This window comes from Nyctibius grandis, chromosome 10 (assembly GCF_013368605.1).
Source record: "Nyctibius grandis isolate bNycGra1 chromosome 10, bNycGra1.pri, whole genome shotgun sequence".
Classification (NCBI taxonomy): Eukaryota; Metazoa; Chordata; class Aves; order Nyctibiiformes; family Nyctibiidae; genus Nyctibius; species Nyctibius grandis.
In genome coordinates, this window is record NC_090667.1 from 29,111,699 (window position 1) to 29,137,951 (window position 26,253).

At 39.2% G+C, this 26,253-nt stretch overlaps 2 protein-coding genes across 2 annotated transcripts in view; one reads left to right on the forward strand and one right to left on the reverse strand.

The window, feature by feature from the left end:
- The window catches only part of SUCLG2 (succinate-CoA ligase GDP-forming subunit beta), a 129,449-nt gene extending 122,362 nt beyond the window's left edge, over positions 1 to 7,087 (reverse strand). Inside the window, exon 1 of the mRNA XM_068408786.1 lies at positions 6,975 to 7,087. Within this exon, the coding sequence (XP_068264887.1) occupies positions 6,975 to 7,058 (84 nt within the window). The 5' untranslated portion in view covers positions 7,059 to 7,087. The remainder of the gene's footprint in view (positions 1 to 6,974) is intronic.
- A 79-nt stretch (positions 7,088 to 7,166) lies between these two features.
- The window catches only part of TAFA1 (TAFA chemokine like family member 1), a 328,857-nt gene continuing 309,770 nt past the window's right edge, over positions 7,167 to 26,253 (forward strand). Inside the window, exons 1-4 of the mRNA XM_068409198.1 lie at positions 7,167 to 7,220; positions 9,850 to 9,927; positions 12,345 to 12,473; positions 14,379 to 14,539. The gene's annotated coding sequence lies outside the window, so the exon portion shown is untranslated. The remainder of the gene's footprint in view (positions 7,221 to 9,849; positions 9,928 to 12,344; positions 12,474 to 14,378; positions 14,540 to 26,253) is intronic.

Genomic DNA, 26,253 nt, shown 5'->3' on the forward strand with positions numbered 1-26,253 from the left:
CCCTTTCATCTATAATTTTCATAAATATCTATCTGTATCTTTTACCTTTACCTATCATTGTTATCTATAATTTGCACATATAATTTTTCCCATGACTGGAATTTCCCAGAGACTTTTATACCAATATTGTGTATGAGCAATTCAATGAGTTCCTCCCAAGGAAGTAACTGCTTTCTTGGCTGCCACTAAATTAGCAGATGTCAAATTAAACTGTTCTTTTGTCCACAGATCCCTCAGAGGAAGATCTCAAAAGAACGATGAAGTGTTCCATTAGTAATTTGTGTCTGTTTTTTAATTTGCAGCTTCCTATTTTTTAGTCAAAAGTCTTGAATAAGCAGACAAACCTACCAAACATGATCAAAAATCTCCCTTAATTCTCCATTCCTGACAATTCCTATAAAACTTTTGCATCTGACAATGAACTTAAGTGGACAAGAGTTGGACACCAAGGGTTAAGTAACTACAGTAAAAGCGATTCTCTCTCCTCTTGACACAAATGGAGACTATTGCTCATTGCTATATTCCTCAGAGTCTATCTACTCCTGTTATACCTTGTCATTTTTCATCTTTCCCATTTATTGTTCCCATGAGCTTGCTTATTGCTTCAGAAGTATTCTAAATGCACACTGCATGAATGGGTGTTTAAAGTTGCTGCTACTGATGCTCTCAAAATATCTATCCATTTTCAGACAAATAAAACTCTTCCATTTACAGTTTAATCATTAAAAAAAAAAAATAAAACAACCCTTTTGTTTCAAACTAAATTACTGCCCGCCGAAACCTGAAGGTCAGTATTTTGCCTGTTCCACCTTCCTTAAGATAAACTACCAAATTTATTAACTTAAAATGCCTAGGTACTTTATACAGAGAGTCACATCTTCACTCTACACATGCAGAAAACACACTGCAAAGTTGCAACATTTATAATGCCTCTTGTACAAACTAATTTAGCTGATAAGGACATGCATGTAACCTTTGGTCCTTCACTTGTAAACAACATGAATCTATACCTTTTCATTATGAAAAGCAGAAAACTAAAATCCAAATCATTAATTATACAAAGATACAAATTACAAAAGCAAATTTAAACTACTTTGCTCTCTAGGGCCAATCAATAAAGCACTACTGCACAAATTAAAGACAAACAGGGTGGACTGAAATTGATCTGCCACCAAGTACTGCCAATGTGCAAGGTAAATAAACTCAAATGAATAATAATGTATCACTCACAAAATATTTGAAAGGTGATTTTCTTAAATGAAACAGTCTTTGAGTGAACTAGCCCAACCCATATTCATGCCCAATGGGAATACTGCCTAGAGCTTTATGAGTTTGGATTCTAAGCTTGTACAATAACAGCTCATCACAGAAATAAAACAGAAAGTAATTCAAGTTTGGGATACATTCTTGTAGTTTAGGGAACCTATGAGCAAGCAGAAAGAGACCAGACAGAGACCAGGAAGAAAAAAGCTCATGGGTAAATCTGCTCAACAAACCAGCACCTTTTAAACAAACAAAAAAAAAAAACAAAAAAAGTGAAATTCAAAAGCTTTTGTTTACTGAATATATTTTCTGCTATCAATATAAAATTATAACTGAGGATGTTTCAAAGTGTTCCAATAAATAGGTGTAAATACTTGCTATTTTACAGCTCCTTCACAGTTAACATTTAGCCACTAATTATACAAGAACATCACTGTCAGCATAATGTCACAAACAAAAAAACCCACCACCACAAAAAACTCACCAATCTTGGGTTCTTATTTCCATTACCGTATTAAAAGAGGGTTTCAGCTTACAGTTTAGAATCAGTTTTAACTATCATTCACGCAACAGAGACTTCAACAGCATCTATTCAACAGCACAGCATACCTCCACTACTAAGGAATTTTTCACAATAGTCAATCTTAACTTCTCTTAGTTTCATGCCTACTCCTGCTGTGTTATCTAGTTAAAATAAGATCAATAGCCAGCTATTAATTATGGATCAATGTTTAATTACCAGTTCCAAAGTTACTGTCATTATCAGTTGCACAGATAACATGATTTCTATGCCCTGTGTTTTATTAAAATGCTATGGAGTGGGAAAGAGATGAGAATGCAGCTAACTGATTCACAGATGGCTAGAAATCGGCTTTCTCAGCAGAGAGTATTAAAGAAGGAAATTTTCTGGAGAAAATCCTTAGGGGATACACTCAAGGCTGTAGATTATAGTCTCAAACATGCACAGAAAGATTGGACTCGCCAAGGCAATAGTGAGCTGAACTACTTGCTACAGTACGGTCAACAGCAACAAAAAAATCTATCAGTTGGGGTTAAGTAATCCTGGAACTGTACCTGTGAGTGAATCCCCAAAACAAGGAGGGGTAGAATCATATCTCTAAGCACTAAATGAATGCATTTCCAATTTTTGCTGAAAACGAACCTTCCAAAGAAGAAAGGGGAAAATATAGTGGAGAAACAAACTACTTCTAAGAAACAACCAAACCCCAAGTGTTTCTAAACTCTCATCTCACTTTTCTGCATTCCCAAAAGAATCTCAACATCTTCACACATTCTTCATAGCATCCTTGTTGGCAGTCATCAGCCAGAAAGACGAAATGAAAAATTAAAAAAAAAAAAAAAAAAAAAAATAAAGCCACATTCACTGACAATATTCCAGAGAAAAACAGAAGGAAACAAACAATCACTCAGATACCTGTAAAGAAAACACAAAGTTTGTCTCTTGACACTTTATCTAGTGCCTCAGGAGACAGATCAATGAAAAAAACACTTGCTTTTATAGCAAAAACTTTAATGAATCTTAAATAAATGCAAGCAAGGTAAGGAGTCTCTTCGGGAGTTCAGGTGCAGGGCCAGGAGGAAGGGTTTCCTTATCCACAGCCAGGTTTAAGGCCGCAGGTGTCCCAGCTAATTCTCAGCCTAATGTCATGTTCATGAAGGCTGTCTCTTCTTATCTAATTAGCCCTATCCCCTGATTATACCTACATGAAGTACAAAGAAAGGTAAATAAATGCAGCAAAGTGCAGCTTTTCTACTTCAAGACAAAGCTGTGAATATCTTGGGAGCCAGATTGCTCCCAAGGCAGAAGTTCCACCAGTATAAAACTACCTGAAAAAAATAATTTAAAAAAAAAATATAAAAAAATCACTGTCTAAGGTGATATTTATGTTTTCATTTCCTTCTTTCATCTCAAAAAAGGATTCAATAACCACGTGTTTAATGGAACTGCCAGGGAGGAGTGGACCAAACATCTGCTCCACTTTGGCATTTCAGTTTTATCTAGAGTTTGAAGAAGGCTCTGCAGTCATTTGGTTTAGGTATCTATAGAAAAAAAACTGTGAAAGTCTGTAGGCTCATATATTGCCTGCCTCTAAATGTAAAACCTCAAAAATTACAGCAAAACTATCAAGCAGGAAAAGCCAAATAGGGAAACAGCCCGAATCTTCAAGAAACTTTCAAGAACTTAACATAAAGGCAAGAAAAAAAGCAAGAATTCGGCATTGAAGTAGCTTCTGAAGTCATGAATTGAAAGTTATTTTCAGTAATGTTTTCTGTTGCATGGAAGATAGTTAAACTCACAGCTGATAGCTTCTTAACAAAGACAGAACTTTCTCTATTTAGCATTAATGAGGCTTTATAGGTATTCAAGTCTAGGAATTGAAGGCATCTGCAGTGAGCAACCTTGTACAGTTCCGTATTTTTATTATACATAGCATTCAGCAGATTTTATAACAGGAATATTGTTTCATTCCATCTTTTCCACCCTTTTTTTTTTTAATATATTTTCAACATGCATGAAATTTGGAAATGTTATAGCAGGACTGAAGACCATTTTGCAGGCTAGGATAAGGCTGCGTAACACACCAGCCAATCTGCTCACTGTATTAGAAAACTGGAGCTACCTTAAGCATTTTTATTATTATTATTATTCTGATTTAATTGTTCCTTATTTATATTCATCACTGAAATCCACTGCATCTGAAGCTATTTTGAAAGCACAGCATCCTCCCAAAGGGCCCAATCCAACTCCCATTCAAATAAACAGCCTTCAATGGAGCCTATTTGTTGCTAGCCAACAAGATTGAATTCTGCTGCAGAGTGGTCCCTGGAGCGTTTGTCACAGCTCTTTACAAATATTGCTCCAGTAAGAGCAGGTCTAAATACGCTTGTCCACATGCACTGCAGACAACTGAAATCTATCTTTTATCTTCTTGAAACACTTGGTCAGATTTAAACTCCAAGAGAATGAAGAACTGAATCTGTCAAGAATATAAAAAGTAAAAAAAGTAAAAAATGTTATAAAAACAGTTATAAAAAGGTAAAGAGCCAAAGGGAAACCAGAAGTACTATAAAATATTTTCATGTCATAGGATCAAGTACCTTTTATTCCACCCATTTATGAAGTTACACAGAAAAATGTTTGTGTGTAGAATATGACAGTGTACAACCAAACTTCTCAAAAAGCTTATTTCAACACAGCTGTGAACAACACCAACAGTTTTGAAATAAAAAGAAATTTTGCAACACATCCAAAGCATACAAACACCACTCCAGCAGTAAGTCTTGAAGGTTATGAGGAAAGATTTTAAATCTCACCAAGTATCTACTCACACAGGGTTACCAAAACAAGTTTAAGACTGATATTTCTTAATTATATCCTCACCATATGGAAGACCCTTATCTGTGAGAAGAACAATGTGATAGGCTTTGAGAAGAGGACAGGTTTTGTGGGTTTATGGTAAAAAAATAAATAAAAAATAGTAACAGTGTAACTTCTGGTCTGAGCTAAGTAGTGAATGATACAAATAATAAACACTCTTTCAATGGAAGGACTCTTAATCTCAGATGCTTTATCCTACTTCATAGCACAGAAATCCAGTCTCTGGCTGATCAATTTATTTGTAGTTTGAGACAGTGGAAGATTAGGAGATTATTTAGATGGGAATTCTATAAGTAACATTGCAAAAATGAAGACCTTTCTACAGGAAAGTGTTTTACTTTGAAATTAAGAACTTGACTTGTTGTTATGCAGTATTGATGTGGTTCTTGAAAATAGTCTACTTGGAAAGCACAGACCTTGTGAGATGCTCTCAATATCTGCCAGTTCAGAAACAGAATAATGAAATAATAAAATGTGATCTATAATACAAGTTCAATATCTCTATTTCATAACTAACACATGGAAGTTTTTTAAAAAGTTGGCCACCTTAATACCCCAAGAATACTCTTGACAATCTGAGCTGATATCCAGTGGTTTCAGCAGGGTAACTTATACAGGATCACTCCACGCTTTGAGAGATGACAGAATAGACCGTGAACTCCTAATTTCCACCTCTACCTCAAATCCCCACCACAGCGCCAGATAAAGACAGGGCTTGAAACCGAGCTCAACCAAAGCACCTTCTACTCCTCACTCTGAGATGACTCTGTCCAGACAGCACTCCATACTCCAGCTCTACAAAAGCCCCCCGTATCAGAGTCCTACAGAAACAGCACGGACGCACACAAAAAGAGGGAGGTTACTTCCATGTTCCTTATTGGAGGATCAGAGTCACGTAAGCCATGAATGGCAGGAACGTATCTTGAACCATATAACGCATATGCACTGAACACTGTTGGGACGGACAGGGTAGCTCATCAACGGAAACAGACTTAAATATGTACATACACAGATAAATATATGTATATACACATTTACATGTATGTATATATACACACACACAAACACTCTCTCCCTGTCTGTGTGTATATATATATGTATATATGAAATAGACATACACTAAGTCGACTGATCAATCACACCGACTTGCCAAATACTATACCTACCATTAAAAAAGGAAAGTTGGACACAAAAGATTTCAGATTTAAAACCAAGCGAGCTAACTTTCTTCAGGTTAAAAGATAAACCACACAAAAGCAGATGCACAATGCAAGTTACGCTCAGCACCAACACCGTGCTTTACCCAACAGCCGTCCCACGCAGCCACACGCTGGCAGCCATGAGCACCCCCAGCAGCGGCACCTGCGGAGCAGAACCAGCCAGAAACAAGCTTTGTTCGCTTTTGCTTCTGGGGAAGTACTTATGCTCAGAAACGTGGACCAAAGCAGATTCCTGCACAACTGCTGATCTGATAGACAAAATAAAGAGGCTGGTTGCCAAAGGCACCAGAGCTGTCTAAAATGTACACATCTCCTAAAGAACTCCCGCTACACCTCAAGAGAGCTCCTGAACGCGAGCCCTTCAAGGAGGCCCGTTTATTCTTTCCCATCACACTTCTAAGATTTGAGACCACCGGGCAGTCAGAGCAACGACCGGCCTTTCCCGTGAGCGCAGCTGGGCGTCCTCAGCCCACCCTGATCCCAGCCACCAGCACAAAGCCAAAGCCACACAGATGCTGCCACCGAAATGTGTTTAGGTCAACGATATTACTTCGTGCAAGGTGTCACCTACTTCTGCTATTAAAATAACTAAAAGTACTTTCAGTTTTAGGGGCAGGGAGGCTTTCAGAGCTGCTGCTTCAGGTCACGCTTGGGCCGGTTCAGCCCTGACCCGGGGGAGCGGCTGCCCGGGGCCGCAGCGCCGCTACCCCAGACCTTCGCCCCGACCCCGCAAAGCACCGGGGGCCGCTTGGACTATTTATTTCCACCACTAAAAGCACTGCGCGGCTGAGACTTAACGCACCCTCCAGCCGACGAGACCTGAGCAGCAGCCCGAGGTCCGCCAAGGCGGAAAGCGAAAGGTCTCCTCACTCCAGCTGCGGGCAGCGGGCGCGTACAGGGGGGAGGCTGCGAGCGGGCGCGGGGGAAAGGCGCCTTCAGGGGGCGGGAAGCGGCGGTGAGGGGACGGGGGAGCAGGGCGGCTCTGAGGGAGGCTCCCCGGAGCGCCAGGTGCGCGGCCCGCCGCCCTCCCTCGGCACCTGGCCCACGAGCAGAGCCGGCGGGATGCGGCGGCCAGGGCCGGGCTCACTCACCGGGAAGCTGCCCCGCAGGCGGGCGGATCTCAGGGCCAGGTCCCGCAGCACAGCCCCCGCCTGCCCGGCCAGGGGAGCCGCCATCTTAGCCGCGCCGCCTGCCCGCCCGCCGGCCGCTGTCTCCGCCCTGTCCCGCTCCCCGGGCGGAAGCTCGGGCCGCCCCCGCGGCGCCTACCCCTCCGAAGGGGAGGAGAAGGGACCGGCGCGGCGGCCGGGGCAGCCCCGGCTGCGAGGCAGCGGGCCGGGGTGGGCTGCGAGGGGTCGATGGGAGCGGGGGGCTCTATGAGGACGCGGGGAGGACATGTTGGGGCAGGGCGTGTGACGGGGGCCGGTGTGAGGGAAGGGCGCGTGCGGGGGTAGCCGTGGCGGAGTGCGTGGGGCCGGGGCGGGTGGTCAGAGCAGGAGGGGGCTTTGTGGGGAAGGCAGCGGCTGGGAGCGATGGGGGCAACGGTGTGCGGAGGGGCTGGGGCGTGAGGTGACAGCCTTGAGCTGCGGGTCGGTGTCTGCTAGAGGTACTGCCCTGACTTGGTTTGCTTTCTGACTTTTGTGAGTAAAAGCACTTCTTTTTTTTATTTGTTTTTAATAGGAAATAGTAAATTAACCCGAGCTAATAAGCCCTAATAAGCCCTGCAGTGATCCAGGTGTCTCTTCATAGGCACTTTAACCCGAACTCCACAAAATCCCTCTGTTCGTTCTTCACCCACAGGTAAAACCTGTTAGTTAACGCCAAAACTGAGACACTGAATTCAGGCCCACCTGGGGGACAGTGCGTAAGACCAGAGCCCAGACTCATCACGTGGATATAAAATCTAACATATGAGTTCCCAGTCTGAGCTGTGGTTTTATGAAAGCTGAGTCCCAGAAGACACTTGTGAAAATACGTCATTCCATCCATCAGGAATGATTTAGGGGCTGGTGTGGACACAGGTGTAGCGGTCTAGAATCTGAAGCAAGCTCTAGAGTCAAATGGCCTGGTCTTTGCAGACACAGTCTATGTGAGCCCGCTGAGCATTTCTGTGTCTGTTTCTGGTTAATGCACATTCTGGATAATCCACCGATGAGTAATGGAGAGTTGACTTTAAATAGTTCACACAAATTACCAATTAACAATGATGTTTTGAAAAAAAAATTGCAAAAATCGAGCAGCAGATGAGATACCCTTGTAACTTTACAACAGTTCATATTAAATTCACCTATATTGAAGCATGCAAAGTTTAGCATTATATGTAGGCATTAGTTATGCTGAACATTTTTTATTCAGTGGTTTATGATGAAATAGTTGGATAAACAAAACAGTCAAACCTCCATCTTCTAGTCCAGGATGTGAGTGGGAACAAAGGAGAATGCTCCTGTCAGTGCTTAGAACTTACATTCCTAAATGTGTTTTTAAAAAAATTGGGACTGAACAACTCCTTTATTGGAATTTAATCAGCAAATAAATTATACTTCTATTAGAAAAAAAGCCCTGCAATTTCATAAAAACTGAGGTGCTAGAAAAATCTGAAATTGAACAGTTTTGTCTTTGCCATGTCAATTTCCGTAATGTAATATGTTTCAATAAAGCATCTGAAGATACAGCTTTTTGATAGCATTGAGCAATAATGTATGGTACACAGTATTAACCTAGGTATTACTGTGTGCTTGTTCTTTCAGAATATTATATACTGACTTTGGTATTATGATGGAGGAAATATAATTTCATTTTTAGTTGCATGACTGTGGTTCAGTAAGCACAGTGTTTCCTACTCATACAAACTATTATGGCTGTCTGCATTAGGTTTATGTATATAACAGGTATATAAGCTTTCAGATAATGTGTGTGGATTGCATTCAATGCTATCGTTTAATGCTATGAGGAGCACTTTCACTGCATAGTATAAATAGTGGAGAACCTTCTTTACTGTATTTTTTTATTGTTTAGATTTAGTAAATGGAAAAACACTGTGCAAATGCACAGTCTGGGTTAATCACCAAGACATGATTTTTTTATCTCTCTAAGGTAGTAGATACCTGATCTTTGAAGTATGAGGAGAAAAGGTATAGAGATTCATTGTCTTCACATTCAGTTTCTTTCTACGTATGTGTAAACCAAAGAAAATTTAGATTGAACAGGTCTCTGAAGCAATTAGCAGAGCAAGCAATAGCCAGCTTTCTTGGAGTATGGCGTACAAGGATATGTGTGTGGGTGTGTGAGAGAACAGGTACATCATATGAATTATTGTTAGGAAACTCACTTGGGATGCAGGAATTTGGGAACAGCTAAGGAGTAGTCCCAAAACACTATCTTCACAAATAAGTAAGACAGGGAAGTGAACTGCAAAATAAAAAAAAAGGGTAGAGGGAGAGAGGCTGATTTCAAAGGACGTTCCTGCTAGGCTTCCAAGCCACCTGCCCCGTCTGCTCCTCCCTGCAGGTGCGACCCCCGCCTTTGGCTCTTCACTCGTAAGCAGTGAGGAATTTAGCAGTAACCTTGGTTTCTCTAAGACTAATTGGCCTGGTTTGGGCCAAACCAGGACACCTCCCTGTATCTATCATAGGTATGCAGCATTTGATGGTGCTGCCTTTCTCGTATCTTCCTCAGGAAGCATAGAAAGCTAGATTGTAGCTAAACCTTTTAGCAGTGGTCTACTTAGTGCAAAACAGCCAGTAATGTTTTTGCAATTCAGTTTAAAAAAACATCGCATAAGGCGTAACTCTTTAAGAACTTATCCTTAAGCCTAAATAGTTGGTAGCATTCAAGTGAAAACATTTAAAATAGAAAAAAAAGTTACCTTATCACAGATAAAGCATGATTTTAAGTGTTTTTGCATTTCCTCTTTATTGCAGAAGTACTTATTAACAATGAAATAGTATATTCATTTTCTCATTCATGCAGATTACCTCCCAAACCATTATTCGCTAAAGATGGATGTCACACCCAGCACATGGATGGTGTATCCAGCCGTTCAGAAAGGTTGTTTATCATTAACTTTTCATTTAACCATAAAACCATTTGACAAATGCGAACTCATTATAGCTAGCAGAGCTGAATCGAGGTTTTTTTCTTAATAATTTTTCCTGAGTACCATATCTGAGCTCATGCTGATACATGTCAGGAATAAAACCACTATTACAGCAATGAAGCAGGGAGCATTTATGTTTTCATGGATAGGATACTCTTCTAACTTAGACTGAAATAGAATTGGGCCAAATACATCTTTTCTTATTCACACAATTAGTCTTGCAACTTCAGTAGGGTACCTGCGAGTCAGGTGAGCCCTCATACTTTCACTTTTGCTCAGTGATAATATGGTTGCTTTAGTCTGTTTTTGATGGGTTGTAGCCTCTTTTTCAGAAAACTGTAAACGGTGGACTGCAAGGCATTTCATCATGTGCATATTCCTTTGTATTTATTCATGTCAACTACAGAACTTGAGCTTCATATCCACATAAATTTCTTAGAGAATAACTTAATCTGTATGTGAAAGAGATTCCACACACAACATCCCCAAAAATAATATGTGAGGGTTGTAAAACTGCAACAAACTCACTAAAATAGTCCCACTGTAGGTGACTGAAGAATGGGAAACAAAATCATACACTGAGTCTTGTCATGACACTACAGAGTAGTGATATGGTCTAGGCAATCCTGCCCTGGCAGGGGGATTGGACTAGATGATCTTTCGAGGTCCCTTCCAATCCCTAACATTCTGTGATTCTGTGATTCTGTGAGTATGAGTCCTGATGTGCAGGTCCCTCACAGTCTATGATGCTGTCTCAGTCCTTTGCTGTTCGACATTCCTTTTCTCTGGTCACATCTGCTTGTCTCCAAATATGAACCCAAAAAGAAAAATTTATGGCAAGTGGTAAATATAGGAATGAGTGGAGGAAGGGTAATCAAAGATTAAAATTAAATTAACAATGTTCAAGTCTGGAAAACAAAAGAAGGATAAAAACAATGAAAAATAGCATATTGGAATTGTAAATTGCCTCCTAGGTCACTGAGTTCAGTCATTGCATACAGCCACAAAATTTCCATTCATTAAAAAGTTACATTAATACAATGGGAGGGATCCTGGAAGCAAGCACAATAGGGTGGGTTTTGGCTAGGTAGGATCAAATTTTCTGGGTTCACTGTCTTCAGCAAATATATGAGCTCTCTCTATTGCTGCATTATCGATCTGTGTATGTTAATATTGGTTTGTCTTTTTAGTTTTCAAATTGTATGCACCTCTGCTGTACATAGTGGAACTTGTATGTGGCTAGGAGCAACAGAATAAAGTGAAGCCTTAAAACAGTCTTTGCATCTTCTGTTTGATGCTGTGGGAAGCCAGGGTGCCGCATTGTAACACTCTGATAACTTTGACATGTAGTTAAAGCTAAAAACTGAAAATAAATGCCTAGAACAGGGAAGACTTTAAATAATAACGTGTAGAAATAAAGAGAAAAAGTAGTGAAGCAACCCACTTTAAAAAGATTTATAGCAAGAGAGGCAATACCAAGGGAAGTAATAGTAACAGTAATGCTCCACCTTTTTGATATCTAACCATTCGACTCTCTGTAAAAAGGAAACATTCAGGAATTATGACATATATTAATTGGCTGAAAACAGTAGAAGTGATGCATCAATTCACAAGAGATGTACTGCTACCTTTTGCTAGCAGCCTACTGTATAATAAGGCAGATAGGGCAGTTCAGGTTTCTCAGCAGAGATAGACTGTACGTCTATAACACTCAGTTCCAACAATGCTGAGAACCCTGATATTGTGGGTGGAAAGACAATTTTATTGAACTTCTGTCAGAGACAATATATGACTGTGAATACAAAAAGTGTGAAGATCTGAGCTGTGGGATACAGTGGAAGAAAACAACCGCTCACAGTCTGAACCTCTTTGATAAGATGTGAATATATTCCCACAAAGACTTTGAAGCCTTTAAAAAGTACAGGCAATCTAAATTCGAGAAAGAAATATCTAACTGTGAAACAAAAAGGTAAAGAGTTACTTGGAGGAAGGGAATGAAGGTTAGACTAGCAGCAAAAGAGTCATGTAATGAAAAGACAGGCTCTGTCGTGTGTGTGCTAAGCATTTCAGTCTATTATGCAGGCAAACATTCTAAAAAGAAAGACTGATTTATTAAATATGAAGCAGAATCTTGGCTAGAATAGTATTATTCTGTACATTGTATTTAAAAACATACTTAACAGTAAGCCATTGTATTTAAAAACATATTTAACAGCAAGCTATCTAGAGTGTAAAGGGAAGTTCACAGATGAAGAGACTGCCCAGTCAGTCAAATGTGGAACATCCATACCCAAGGGCACATGCTTGCTGATAGGAATCTGTGAACTCTGTGTGTGCTGTGCAGTAAAGCTGTTTAACTATTTCACAGCAGCGCTGGAATACCCACATGGAAGAATAAAGGCAAGATATCGCTGCCTTAAGAGAAGTTATCTGGATGCTGGCAGAACAAGCTTTGTTATGTAGGATTGTTTGCATCCTGCACAGTATCTGCAAAAAGGTGAGCGTTTTCCAGGAATGAAACCTGGGTACTGCTTGAAACTGTAGACAGCTGTCCCTAAAAAAGCCGTGTATGCCTTTACCAAAGGGAGGCTAGGGAAATTAGGAAGGCTGTAGGTGTTCACATCACATCTAATCCATGTTTCAGTTCACACGTTGCAAAATACCTTATAGCATGTCGTCCCAACCTGTTACAGGGCTTGAAATTGTCTATTGTAATTAATTTCTAAACCTGTAGGGTGAAAGAGCTGCTAATACGTGAGGGGTAATTTTTTCCTGATGAATTTTATGGATTGCAGAGGGAGGGAAATTGATTTTTCTGCCGAATTAAGTATTGATTTAAAAGTAGCTTTCTATGCTACCTAGTTTTGGGTCATGGGGTACTATTTCAGTGGATTTTGTAGATTGCTTGCTGTGTTTTCCTATTTCAATAAAATCTTTTAGCATGGATGCAGGTTTCGCTTTCATTACAATTGGCTGGACACCAGCAAGTGGTTCAGTGATCACGGAAGTTCACAAAAACCATAACATTTCTGAACAGCCTAACAAAGAAGTGCAGCACTGTGTAAAAAATCTTACAGCAAAACTGGAATGTACCATTAGAGAAAAGTGAACTGCCTAAACATAAAGCAGGGTAGCAACAGTTACAATGGTATTTGGTGCATATGCTCGCTGTTTTGTTGTCCGGACCACATATTTGGACATTTACAAGTATGTAACATAAAGGAGGATTTTTTACCTTAGCTGGTGGCGAGTATTTACGCCTAACGGAACTGTGCTGTCTGCAGTCATGACTGTAGGCAGGCTGCATCACCGGTGGTCTGAAAAGATCCCAATGCCTTAATGTGATCTTCGAATAGCACTTGTTTGTGAAACGTAACTCTTGGGCTTGTACCTCATAACATGCAGGGATCTGCTATGTACTATACAATATACTATACAAGGGGCATTGTATGTGCTGGTATCAGACCCAGTACAGACTATTCTGGGTTACTGGGTGCCCTGCATCAATTTGCCATTCAACAATTTATCGTCTCACTGCCTCTCTGTACCATTTATTCCCTTCCAATTTACACCTCCTTCCATTTCTTCAGACAGTGTAAATGAACTGCATTAGTATTTGCTGTTTGAATGGTGTTTGCAAATTCTATGGAAATTCAAAGAGAAAATGGGAAGCCTGGCAAAAAGCAAAGGGTGTATCCTCATGGGAGAGTATTCATGTGAACAGATTAGTGGGGAGGGTACAGACTCCTGGTTGCTTTCTACATAGGTGCATTTTATTCAGTAAAAGAAGCTGTATCATTTACACACTAAAGAACAACTTCATTTTGGTAAAACTTTTTTTAGCCTGTAAGCAGAATAACCCCAAAATCTTTTGCTTATGAAAATTGTTACAATCTGTAATAAAAAATATACATTCAACTAATTTTATAAACTCATGGATATGGACGTACACAAATAATCACACTTTCAAATCTTACGTCTGTGTACACATGTACACTACAGGTTTTTTGTACTTTAGGTAATAATATTAGAAAGCTTTTTCTCTACTAATAGAACTAAGAAGAATCAAAAAGAACTTCCCCATGGCCTATCTTTTTAATAGCTTCCACAAAAGTATGTAGGTATTTTTAATTAGTATGCATTTGTTAAACAGTTCGAAATGGGAATGCTTTAGCCATCAGCTTGGCTGTAGCACAGCCTAAAAAATTCCTCTTTTGCATTCTGCATTCAAAAGGAAATTGGAATAAAATTTCTCCAAGCAACTGATAGTTCTAGTATCATTCTGATTTACTAAAGTAGCATTTACAAGCTTAGCTGTTAAATTTAACGCTATCAGGTATAGCTTCTGCTATGTGTTTTGTTTGTTCTTAATAAATGTGTTTTGATGGTTTTGTTTCTCTAGGAAAGTTGGGAATGTTTTAGTGCACACAAGCAAGTCTACAATCAAAATTCTACCCCAATGGGTATTTTTGTACTATCCATCTGTGCTTCAGAAAATGTTGAATATTGTCTTAAGTAGAAAACCGGTGAAGACCAATTCATTAAAAACAACTGCCATAGGAGGTATGTGATTTGTTTTGAGAGTCATTTAAGCTCAAATTGCTTACTGTAATAAAAATTCAGGGGAACAATAGAAAATCTACATGGACAGCTCATTTAAAGGCTGTGATGATTTTACGTTTAAAATTAAGGTAATATGCATCTGAAGTGTAGTAGTCTGAGAAAATCACTCTTTTATTCACTTTAGATTTAGCTTCTTTAGACTTTTAATTTATTTTTAATGAGTGTTGAGCTATACATTGAAATGAATCAGTTTGTCACTCAGGGCTACATGTGGCTCATTTGATGGAGTTCCGAGTAGGATTCCCAACAAATAACAGAGTTTGAAGGGATAAGTGCCAAGAGTAAACTTTCTTCTCTCTGCTGGTTTCTGGGAACATTGTTCTTACACTGTCCATGACCCATGGTTCCGTTCTATATAAAATACTGAACTTACTAATACTAACCAACCTGCAGATATTAATGCAAGTGCATAATGTGGTTTTGACAGTAGGAATACACAAGCCGTGAAGTGTTATTTATACTTGAAAGAGTTTTAATATTGCCAATGAATAGTCCCCCAAATTCTAATGGAATTTATATGTATGTAGGAGTTCATGAGTGTTTCCTTCAATAATTGCATATAATATTGCCAGCCAGGAAAGAAAAACAATACTGTATGACTTGTGTGACACATGCAACTGCCTGCCATGTTTCAACTGAAAACACAACTATTACCACCCTATAAAAGTGAAAATTATTACAATTAATTCATTACTTCAGAACAACAAATATATGAGGAATTTGCAAAATATGTCAGTGCTCTGTGAGGGCGAGAAAAATTTGTTAGGCAATAATTGTTATGAATTAATCACGTTGCTGTAATGCTAAGTATGATCTTGTGATACAGCATATAGATATGAGCTCCTGTCGATAAACAGACAATGAAAGGCTTGGGAAGGGATTTGTCTCTTGACCAGAGTTCCTGGAGAATAGCAATGAGTCTTTATTTTAACCCTCACGTCTCAATGTGAGGAGCAGTTAGGTTCATGCTGTCTTATATCAGAAGCACAGACTTAGACAGTGGCACTGCGCCTTATACAAACTTGTCACCAGTATATCCTGCAGAAGTCTCTCATTCTTTTCAAGCCAGTGGGAGTAATAAGTCGAAGATTTCTGGCACCACATAAAGCACAGAAGATAATGTGTATATATATGTGTGTGTGTAGGTGCATATATATATAATGGAGACCTTTACTGACAGAAGATTTATGTTAAAATATATGCTAAAATGTTGTATAAGATCTTTCTTCCACTGGTTTTTGTGACATTAGGAATTCTGCAATATTTTCCTTCCTAATTCCTCCAGTTTCTTCCTGCTTTTTCAAAACTGAGGAAGTTTCAGTATACCTAATATTCCAGAGATCGCTAGCAAGCACGTACAGATTAACTACATATAACACAGATCAAATTGCGTGGAATTGTTAATGTAGCCCAGTCCTGCCCTGTTGCATCTGTGCTGTCGGACAGAACAGGTCTGTCTTAATAACCCGAAAGAATCAGCTCCATAAAACTCCACCCAAATGAGAAAATCAGTCCTCGATGAACAGTGAGTACAGACCATCAGAAATCATTTTTCTTGATGGGCAGATGGAGAAATGTGGTTTTGAAGGCAGGCTGTTAAGATGTTGAAAGGCAACTATCAGAGGTCATTTTAGCCTCAGTTGATTGTCTCTTAGGCTTTAGCTAAGAATAAGTGGCAAGTTCAAAAGTCTCTTATGTACAGCTGTGGCCTGCAGAATGAAGGGTGTTTGTTCTAGATGAAAGTTGAAGAAAAGAGTGTAAGTCAAAGTCCACAAAGAGGAGAGCCCCTCCTTTTAGGACAGCATGCTTATCAGTGAGCTGAAAGCCAGGGATTGTTTCATGTTGTGTGACACTTTTGCTCCTTTGTCTATGTGAAACCAAACCAGAGTGCATGTTTTTTATGCAATTTCTGCTCTTTTGGTGAAGTATGTTAGGTTTGTGTATCTAAAATACTCAGTCGTTCCCCAGGAAGATAAGATGATCTGCAACAGAGCATACAGAGCATACAGAAACTGTCCTCCTAGTCAAAAAGGCATTAGCAGCATGTCCTTATCTTTGTGATGTATTTTGAAGCCACCGAAAAAAGATGAAGCAAAAGCTCTCAGGGGGATTTGGTGTTAACTTATTTTGTCTCGTTCCTTTTGTTATCTGCTAAAAAGTGTGGTAGTCACATATGACAACTCTCCTTTACAGACAAGGTTGCCATCCTAACTTCATCCAGCTTATCTATAACTTAATGCTTATGGTGTCTCAAGGCAAGTGGTTTGCAGTATTGCTAAGACTTCTGCTCAGATACCACAATGACACCTAAACAACGGTCCAATCTTAAGGCAATTCCCCTCATTTGTTGCAGTAAGCTTAAATTTTCATCAGGGAGCTATTGCTTCTCATTTATAAAGAAAAACATCAGCTATTATGGTAGTAATACAGAAAGCCTCATTAATTGCAGCACACAATGAAGAATAAAGCGAGTGTAAAGCCAAGCAGATGGTGCATTATAAACAGACTTTTTAAACAGTAACCTTCACAGTAGGGAATGCTGTAGGTAAGAGTGCAACTTAACTTTCATTAGAACATTTTTATTTCTATGTTTAGAACATAAAGATATTTCGAGATATGTTCTTTGCTGAAAGTTGAATTATTCTGGAAAGCCTGAGAAAAACAAAAAGCAATACAATTGCTTTCTAATTACAGAGATTATAGGGTGGGTAGTGGGGGAGAAGGGGATAAGCTGTAATATTTTTGCTGTTTTCTGTCATTCCTTCTGCAGTTTTGAAACATACTGTAAAGAAAAATTTGCTAAAAACTTTTGAGGAAGAAATTTGGTGGCTAGCAGAGACAAAAACAGGGTCAGGTCAAAAATAGCTCTCTATTTTGGGAGTGTGGAGTTGGGGGAGAGGAGGCCTAGAAACCGTTGCATGAAAGGAGGAGCCTTTGAGGTACCATTTTCCCTAAAGGGAGGGAAGAGGAGGGTGAGAAAATACTGCTATATGTTTGTGGCAATTTTAAGAGACAAACACAGTAAAGATTCCTCCATCCATATCCAGCATTCCTGTATGCCTAGGAAATTGGAATGCAACATGCCAATTTCTCTTGCAAACATACAGAAAATATCTGTAGTACAAACCTATAAAATATTTGATTAGAGAAACAATACCTGTACCATTGTAAGTACCATAAAATTAGCAAAACTAAGTCCCATCCAATAACTTCCTAGCAGGATTCATTGTAATGAATTAAATGAATGCTAAGAAAAAGCTTCTCTCTGCTTTAGCGCAGCGATGCAAGAATATTGTTCATAGCTGCTGGGGAACTTAACTGACCAGCCCCAGGAATGACAGATGCTCAGATAAGATACTTTGCGTCCATACTTACAGTCTTTGTAGGCTGTCTAAACTCAGCCTGCATGTAAATCCCATCTGCCTTTGCAGACGCTGCAGTGGGAGTAACCTCAAGTCTTCTTGGTTTTTGCCCAGTATCCTATGACTTCAGCAAGATAACAGAGAGGATGACAGAAGGACTAGCTCTCTGGTAGTAGCTGAGGAGCGTCTATGAAAGAGGGAGGTCTTGGCTATTGGGCAGGTTTATGCAATAGCCTGATAGTTCCAAAGCCTTATCTGGGAGATTTTGTCCTAAGCTTTATTAAGAACATCGGCTTTTTGCTTGGGGACAGTGAGTTTAAAGTAGTTTCTGTTCAATCTTCTAATATTGTTCAACCAATTAGACTTTATTAGATTGTTCTTGAAATAATGTATAGAACTAGCTGTTCACAGTATACAGTCCTATGAGCTTTCTACTGCCTTAGTAACATAGATATTACACTTTAACTTTATTGTCAATGAAAATCTAAGATTCATGGCAATACACTGACATTCCATTACTTTTTTTCTTCCTGATGTAATTGGCAATTAAGTCCAGTTTATTTTTAGTCTGCACATTCAATGGCAAGAAAACAACAATCAAATAGTCTGTGTAAAAAATAAAATTTAAAAAAAAAGGGAACATATTAAGAAAATACTTCTGTACTCAAGCAACTGTTACTTCAATTCTGAACTGTACAATCAGGTAGAACTGGAGAAATTAATTTTGTTCAACCTTCTGGGCTGGCATATGTTTTGAAAGTGGGCAGTAGGAAGCTTGGATTCCTTATCCTCTAGCCCATTTCTTATCTCAAGCCTTTTTGTTTGTTATCTCTGAAACTGCAGTTCCTCTATATAAATATCCAGAGTATGGTAGTATATATAGAGAATATTCAGAGTAAGATTGAGTTTTTTCCTGTTCTTCTGAGGTCTGAGGTGATTCATTGGCCAATCCACCAAGGTACATTATACCTTGTTTTACAGGTCATACAGGTCAAAGGCAGCTCCATACGATGCTACCACAATTCTCCTTTGGGTACCATTACCAGTGACATTGGCCTGCCCTCAGCATGACAGTCCAACAAGCCACATAGGCTTAGGCAGCTCATGGTTTTTTTTTTTGATGTATCAATGGTTATATTAATCTTGTGGCAATAGCAAGAGACAAACACTGTCTTTTGAAGAAAACTTGCCATTGTCAATGAAGCTTTCAGTCATCCATCTGAAAAGGTGCCTTGCTCATGTGTTCACAAAACACTAGGATGAAACTGTGGCAGCTCTGAAACTTAGGAAAGGAGCTCTTTGCTGCCATCTCTCAGTGAACTAAGAAGAGAGGGAGATGTATGTACAAACTTTTTGGCATATTTATTTGCCCACTCTGTTCCTGAGGGGCATTTGTACTGATTTGCTAAGGAATCATTAACATCTAGAGAACCAGAGAAATGCAATAACATTACACTTGTATGGTGAAGAAAATCAGAACTGTGTTTAAATATAATCTGTTTAGGAGTTCCCATAACTGAACCTCAGTCTTGCACGGGGTAGTAAATGAAGCTGAGTCCATATGGATATGTAAGTACATCTATTCCTAACTGATCTGATGTGTTGAGTGCTGTGAAAAATGGAGTGGAGACATCAGCATGACAGAAGATGATGGTAGTATCATTTAGGTACAATGATACAGGATTAGCATTGGCAAAAGATGTAAATGGGGGAGACAGTGCATTGCTTCCTCTATGAAATGAGGCAGCCCTTCTTGAGGGTATTTGTGGATTTGTCTATTCCATTTTCTGACAGTAAATTATGAAAAGGGTGCAGCTAATGGGTAAACTGCAAAATCATTTGTTCATCAAATGTTCAAACTGAGTTACAGAGTGTATCCGAAGATGCTGTGTGTGTCTTTCTTCATTGGTGCAACAGAAATACTTTAAATATCAACATTTTGTAGAAACATCGCTAAGCAGTTGGTACAGATCAGTGCTGAAATCCATTTCATCTTCTTTTGCTAGTTTCAGAATCAGACAAAGCTCTTCAGAAAGAATTAATACTTCTTGGTGAACTCAGAGTTTTTTTATGAGTTTATGAATTACATTTTGAGCTCATTTTTGCAAGTTTTAAGAAAAAAATCATAGTGTCTGAACCTGGTCCTTCTTGTTAGCAACAATATTTGGAGGAATAATTTAGTGTTTGTATCATTATGGGAAGTTTCCTTAACGTAGTACTCATGAATAGTCTCATTAAAATCAAAGAGCATAACTATATGGCTATGCAAACACAGAGTTTGACCCAGAAGAGGAGACAAGCTAAAGTTTCTGTGACATCCTCCAGGGATTTCACTATTGCTATTGATTTTACATGAAGGCACTCAGATGGTACAGTGATGGACGGTGGTATAAAACCCTAAGAGAGATGGATAGACATGATGAAGTGTTTATTGGCCAGCAGTCAGTACCTTTTCCTTATCCTCTCAGGTCCCAATCCACATATGATATGCTGTTACCGCTTTTAGCTCCAGGGTTGGTCATTAAACTCAAGCAGAAATAGCTGATATATTTAGGTCCAGAGGTCTTCAGTTCATTGCTTGTTTATCTCCGTGCCGCAGTCGAACATCGTTACAATATTGAGGCCTAAATAAATAGTACAGTTGTTGTGAATATTTAATTTGTTATAAACTTTTTATTCAGATATCATTGGTCTTTAAAGTTTTCGGCTATTTTGTTTGTTCCTTGGAGAATTTACACTTTCCCTCGAGATTGCAGTCAGTTGTTACTCTTTCCAAAAGAAACATAGAAATCATATTTTATCCCGAAAGGATTGTATCCTTCTTTCATGTTTTGTTTAATGTTTTTTAGATGAATAGTGTGAACTTTTCTAGACACATTTCTGGGATTTATGCATTAATATCAGACTCCAGATGGAGAGGCTTTTCATCAGATAAGCAAACCTGGGAGGAAGTCCTGAATGTTAACACTGGGGATGGAGACTGGTACGGTACTCCTTCTTTGAGTAAATCTGATTGCATTTGAATGACACAGAAGATGACAGAGTACTTTTATTTTATTCACTCGTTCTGTTGCTCCCACAATAAACTATATAAGCTCAGTAAAAATTTTCTGGGATGTGGAAAAATTCGATAGCAGGATGTACTAAGAAGCAATGAACATATTTTTTAGTTTACTACTATTTAGATGGCCAACATTCTTAAGAGTGCTTTCAAATCCTGCAGATCAATATTCTGCTAGGTTCTGATTTTAGTGTAGTTGATAGTAATGCCATCAATGCCTTGTTATATAGCAAGAAGTCTTTCTGGAATCAAGTATGAGGCCCTTACCCAGAGAACACTGAACTTCTTTTCCAGCCATTGACATAAGTTAATAGGGCACTGCTGGTACTTGTCCCAGTGGGTCTGATTTTATGATCTAGGATCAAGATTTGGATTTCACAGATATTTTTTTTTCACTGGAGGAGGGAAAGATATAGAGTTTCATGACAGAAGCAACAGGCTAGATCTACGTTAGCTTGAGTGAACAGACATAGACAATACTTTTGAACTCCACAAAAATATAAAGAAAAGTACACCCTTTCCACCTTTGTTGCACCCCTTTAGTTAAATATAGCTTACAACTAATATAGAGTATATATGTGATCTGATTGGAGCTAAGCAGATAACTTTTGGTGAGCACTAAATTAACACAGGATTTAATTGGTATTTTCTGCTCAGGAGGTGCCTGTGAACTGCCATCATTTCCTTCCTCGTAGTTGTTATTCAAGGATAGCTTTTTGGCATTTTTAGATTTAGTGAATTTGTGAGGAATACTCTACATCTTAGACATGTTACCACAGTGTCACTACTCAAGCAAAGTCATATGAAGTTGTCTCAGACCAACAGTCTTTCAGGCACTCATAATAATATTCTTCATAAAATCTGCTTCCCACAGTTCTGTGCCCAACATGCATTTTGCACCCTAAAACAGTGTAGAAATGGTCAATTGCAAATACCTGAGAAAAGTTAGTTAAAACAATGCCTGAATATTCATAACAACCCTCTTACGTATAATGTATCTTTTTACAAGAAAAATTTTATTGTCTCTTTATTTGCTGACATTCCGTAGTGACGTGTCAATGGTTCTGGGAAAACAGCCTTTAAAACTATTGGTGGTTTTTTGTGTCACCTTTTTTTTTGTGTTCAGAGGTACAAAGTCTTTGCCCAGACAGCCTGGCTTGTATATTGTCACTTGCTTCCATTTATCTAACAAATGCTGCCAGTTATTTAGGCTTGTCACAGACTCTGCTTCAGTTTCCTTTCACCTTATGACGCAACTTACAGCTCCATCACAGAACTGTTTAATTGATTGCTCAGCATCATTTCTCACTGCCTTGTCCACACAGTGTGGGGGGAATGTTTCTGATCCATTTTCCTTGCAAGGGGCTCGGTAGCAAAGACATATCTTGTTGTCATAAAGAAGTACTTTTGTCAATCTTCCTGTTGTGGCTGAGTTGGGTGGCTGTTCTTCTGAGATGTACCCTGGCCTGTTTATTTGCAGCTGCTTTGCACCTGACCTGAGCACATGCACTTACTTCGTTAGTGATGTTCCATCTGTACAGATGTGAATGCTGCTTGTTTTTTTTTTTCCTGTGGAGCTCTGTTTTGATTTTTTTTTCAGTCTTATTCTTCCACATTCTGGACTTCATGGCCAAATGCCTTAAGAATCCATTTTCTCAAGCCTAGTCTGAGATTTCATTGGAAATATTGCATTGTTTACGTAATTACACCTTCCTCAAGATCACTCAATAATTTATAACCCATTAGAATGTCTTTCTGTAGGAAATCATGGTTGCTTGACCAGCTCAATGATACTATGTGTTCCAGAAGTATTTGCTATCATAAAACTGCATAGTAAAGCATTAAAAAAAAAGCTGAATAATACAAGGATAGCTGGAAACTTTATATAAATTAAAACAGTATTCCAACAGTACATAGCATCAAGTAAAATGTACCCTAGCTATATTGATGTCTTCTACCCCTACAAAAGAAACAATGGCAAATATTGTATTGAACTATTCTAATGCTTCAGCCATTTAACCTTTTTGTAGAATATGTGTTGTAAGCACCCTGTGTTCTGCAGCAAGGTAGCTGGTTTATGACAAACTGTTTTATAGCTTTGCTCTAAAAATCATTCATGATTTTTTTTTTTTTACTAGAACCATTGTATTTTTACTACATCAAAGTAGTTCATAAGCATTCAAAGCAGACAGAGGAAACTGAGTGACATTCTACTAAAGGTGCCAGTAACTTTATACTTTCATGTATACTTTCAAAGAAAAGACTTGAAAGGAACTGGAGAGCTCATACAGGATGTGATGTATTTTAGACAATTGTACTATTCTTATCCCAGGAGTTTGAGAGGATTGAATTTGATTTGTTGGGAGGTGTTACATAGTGATTCTCACAGTGATTCTTAGTAGTGGTGTTATGGTCTAGTGATCTAGATTCCCAGGAGCTCTGTCTGCTTCACCTCAGTCAATGGCACATTAAGAGCCCAAGTGCACATCTTCCGAAGCTCCAGAAGAAGGAACACTGTGATCTCCTTAACTGTGGAGAAAAATGACAGATTAAAGTTCACAACTTTTCCAGAAATGCTGGTTATACTATTTTTCCTTACATATTTGCTGCAGAGGCTCAGGGAATTTAAAAGGAGGAAAAGACAGTTGCAAATATTACACTGAACTGGAAAGCAGTGATAAGAAACTGCTAGAAGAGTGTGCCTTCCAGATGCAATTTGAGGTTGCCTGCAGAAATCCTTGTGAATTCCAGTTCCTTTCCTTGAGCGAAAAGAGGTTCATGGATTAGGAAGCAAAATTCCTGTAGGCAAAGGAAGAAAACCTTTGCCACCTTGCTGCTGCCTGTGCTTCTCTCTCTTCTATTATTCCTTCAGAGTTTCCTTTTCTTCAGTGATGCATCACTTCTCCAGGTAATAAATCATAGAATCTTTGTGGATAATGTCTTCATTTTGCATGGCAAACACATGCCATAAATCTAGGTGAAGCTTAATAACTAGTATATGGCATCCTCCTTCCTATGAATAGCAGAGACAGAGGATCCCATTTCCACTCTGCTTTCCTGCTGGAGGAGAGACAAAACTTGTTGATCAACTATGTGGGTACTACAGTGATTTATATTAATGCTCGAAAAAAAAGCTAGGGGAAAGAGACGCTAATACTGGCCTCATCACTTCCCAAAATCCTACTGGAAAACTCCACATTGGTCAAGGTTTCTAGAAGAGGATCATATTGGAAAGACTTGTACCTTGTCACTACTCATGTACCAGCACTGGCCCATGTGTTCTGCTTTCAGAACTGTTGTTGTTACCTGGCACTATGTAGTGTTAATGGAGACCTACTAGTCCTGCTTTACCTGGAGTACTGTTGCACAATGCAGATGATAGGTCTTGTAAAGACATTGTTTCTACTGGGCAAACCAGCCTCTCCTCATTCTAACCATACCCGCATTGAATACCTAGCTTCCCTTCATGGAAGCCCTTCTAAAGAAATGACAAGACTGGAATGATTAAGAGTGGTCTAAAATGGACTGGGCTAATTGTAGAGTTGACTAGGCTAGTAGAAGCATTTTCCTATAAGACATACCTATGACATCTCCATGTTCCTTGTCCCACCCTGGCTTCTTGGGATGTTTTCAGCAGCCAGATACTCATTGTAGTATGAAGTGCATGATCACAGAGCCATAAGCTCCCAAAGTGGAATGGACAGCTCTGAAACAAAGATAGCAGAAATTTTCTCTGAGCAGGAGTGGTAGTATCAGGCTCATCATATGGAAGGCAATTACAGTGTAAGCTAATGAAATCAGATGCCAGCTTTGCTGATATAACTAGTTTCACAACCTCTAGCCTTCCTAGCATAACACAGAATAATTCATAATGGGACTGCACAGAACTCTTTCAATTAGATTTCAGCAGTGGAGCAAGTTATTTTAGCTAGGCAGAAGCATGCAAAGCCTGTAGGCTCAAACACATGGTAATTAGATAAATAGACTCAGGCTTTTGCTATCACAAAAAGAAAATTAAGAACTCAGAGTAAAAGATGTAAGAGTCTACCTCTAAAAGCCACTCGTTCAGCTGAAGTCATCTAACTACACTCCATTCAAAAATCACACTTCTGGATGAGGGGAGAGGTTGCCATTTCTTGGAAGAGCTCTCAGTGGTGAGGATGCCTTCAAGTGGATTGTAAGTGCAGCTGTAACTTTCAGATGGTACAACTGTCAAAGATGCCTGCAACACATAAAAAATTTGAATGCTAATCGATAAGCGGGGATTCTGCAGACAAACTCTTTCATGGATGCTACCTTTATTAAAGGTGGTATTTCAGCATTTCAGGCAAGCATCAGTGCTAATCACATGAACCCAACATAGCACAGGCACTTGTGTTTCTGCAGGGGTTGTTTTGTATCCCCAGCCCCGGCAACTGTGCTGCAATGCTTACTGCAGCCTGCCTGCCAAAGGGTATTGAAAACAGCAGCTGAACATTGCAGCAGCTGAACATGGGCCAGTGCATTCAGCGCATGGAAGTTTCTTCCTATCTTCATGGTGGTTTTTGCTCTTTCCTGATACTGACTACTGCTAGGGACTGAGTTTTTGTTCACTTTATCTTTCCCATTATGATGGGAAATCTTTCCCAAGGAAGATGGCTTGTTCCCTAGCCAGATTACTTCAGCCAAGCATCTTTGATCCAGGGCTTTTATTCTGGGCTTCAGATGCTTTCAAGAAGCAAATCATAGATGAACATGCTGTCATGGCTGACTCTTGGCTTGCTAATGGATTTGAAGAAAACAGGACGAGAACAAATTCAGGACTCTATGAAGGAAGGAGAAGAAGGTCCATAAGTGCTCTTTCCTGACTGTAGTGCTATACTGGAGAGGAAGCAGGAGTGGTTTTGTTTATAATACTTTTATACTATTTTTGAGAAATTGTTTATGTATTCTTTCAAGTGGAGAAGGTGGTGTCACACTGGGAAATAAAAGTGTGGCCGGTTTGCAAGGAAACTCATGGGACTTTTGGTGTTGGCTTCAAAAATGGAGAAGAAATTATTTTTACCTTCTAGGTTTGAATAAGAATTGCTTATAGAGAAATAGATTTTACAGTCCATTAAGTTCAGTCAGTACAAAATGAACTTAACTGGCCAGACTGACACCTGGAGAATACACCTTGTGCTAGAGGGAATCTTCATCTGTGTAAAGTTGATGCAGCTAATTCTGTTATATCTTGCTTTGGATCTGACATC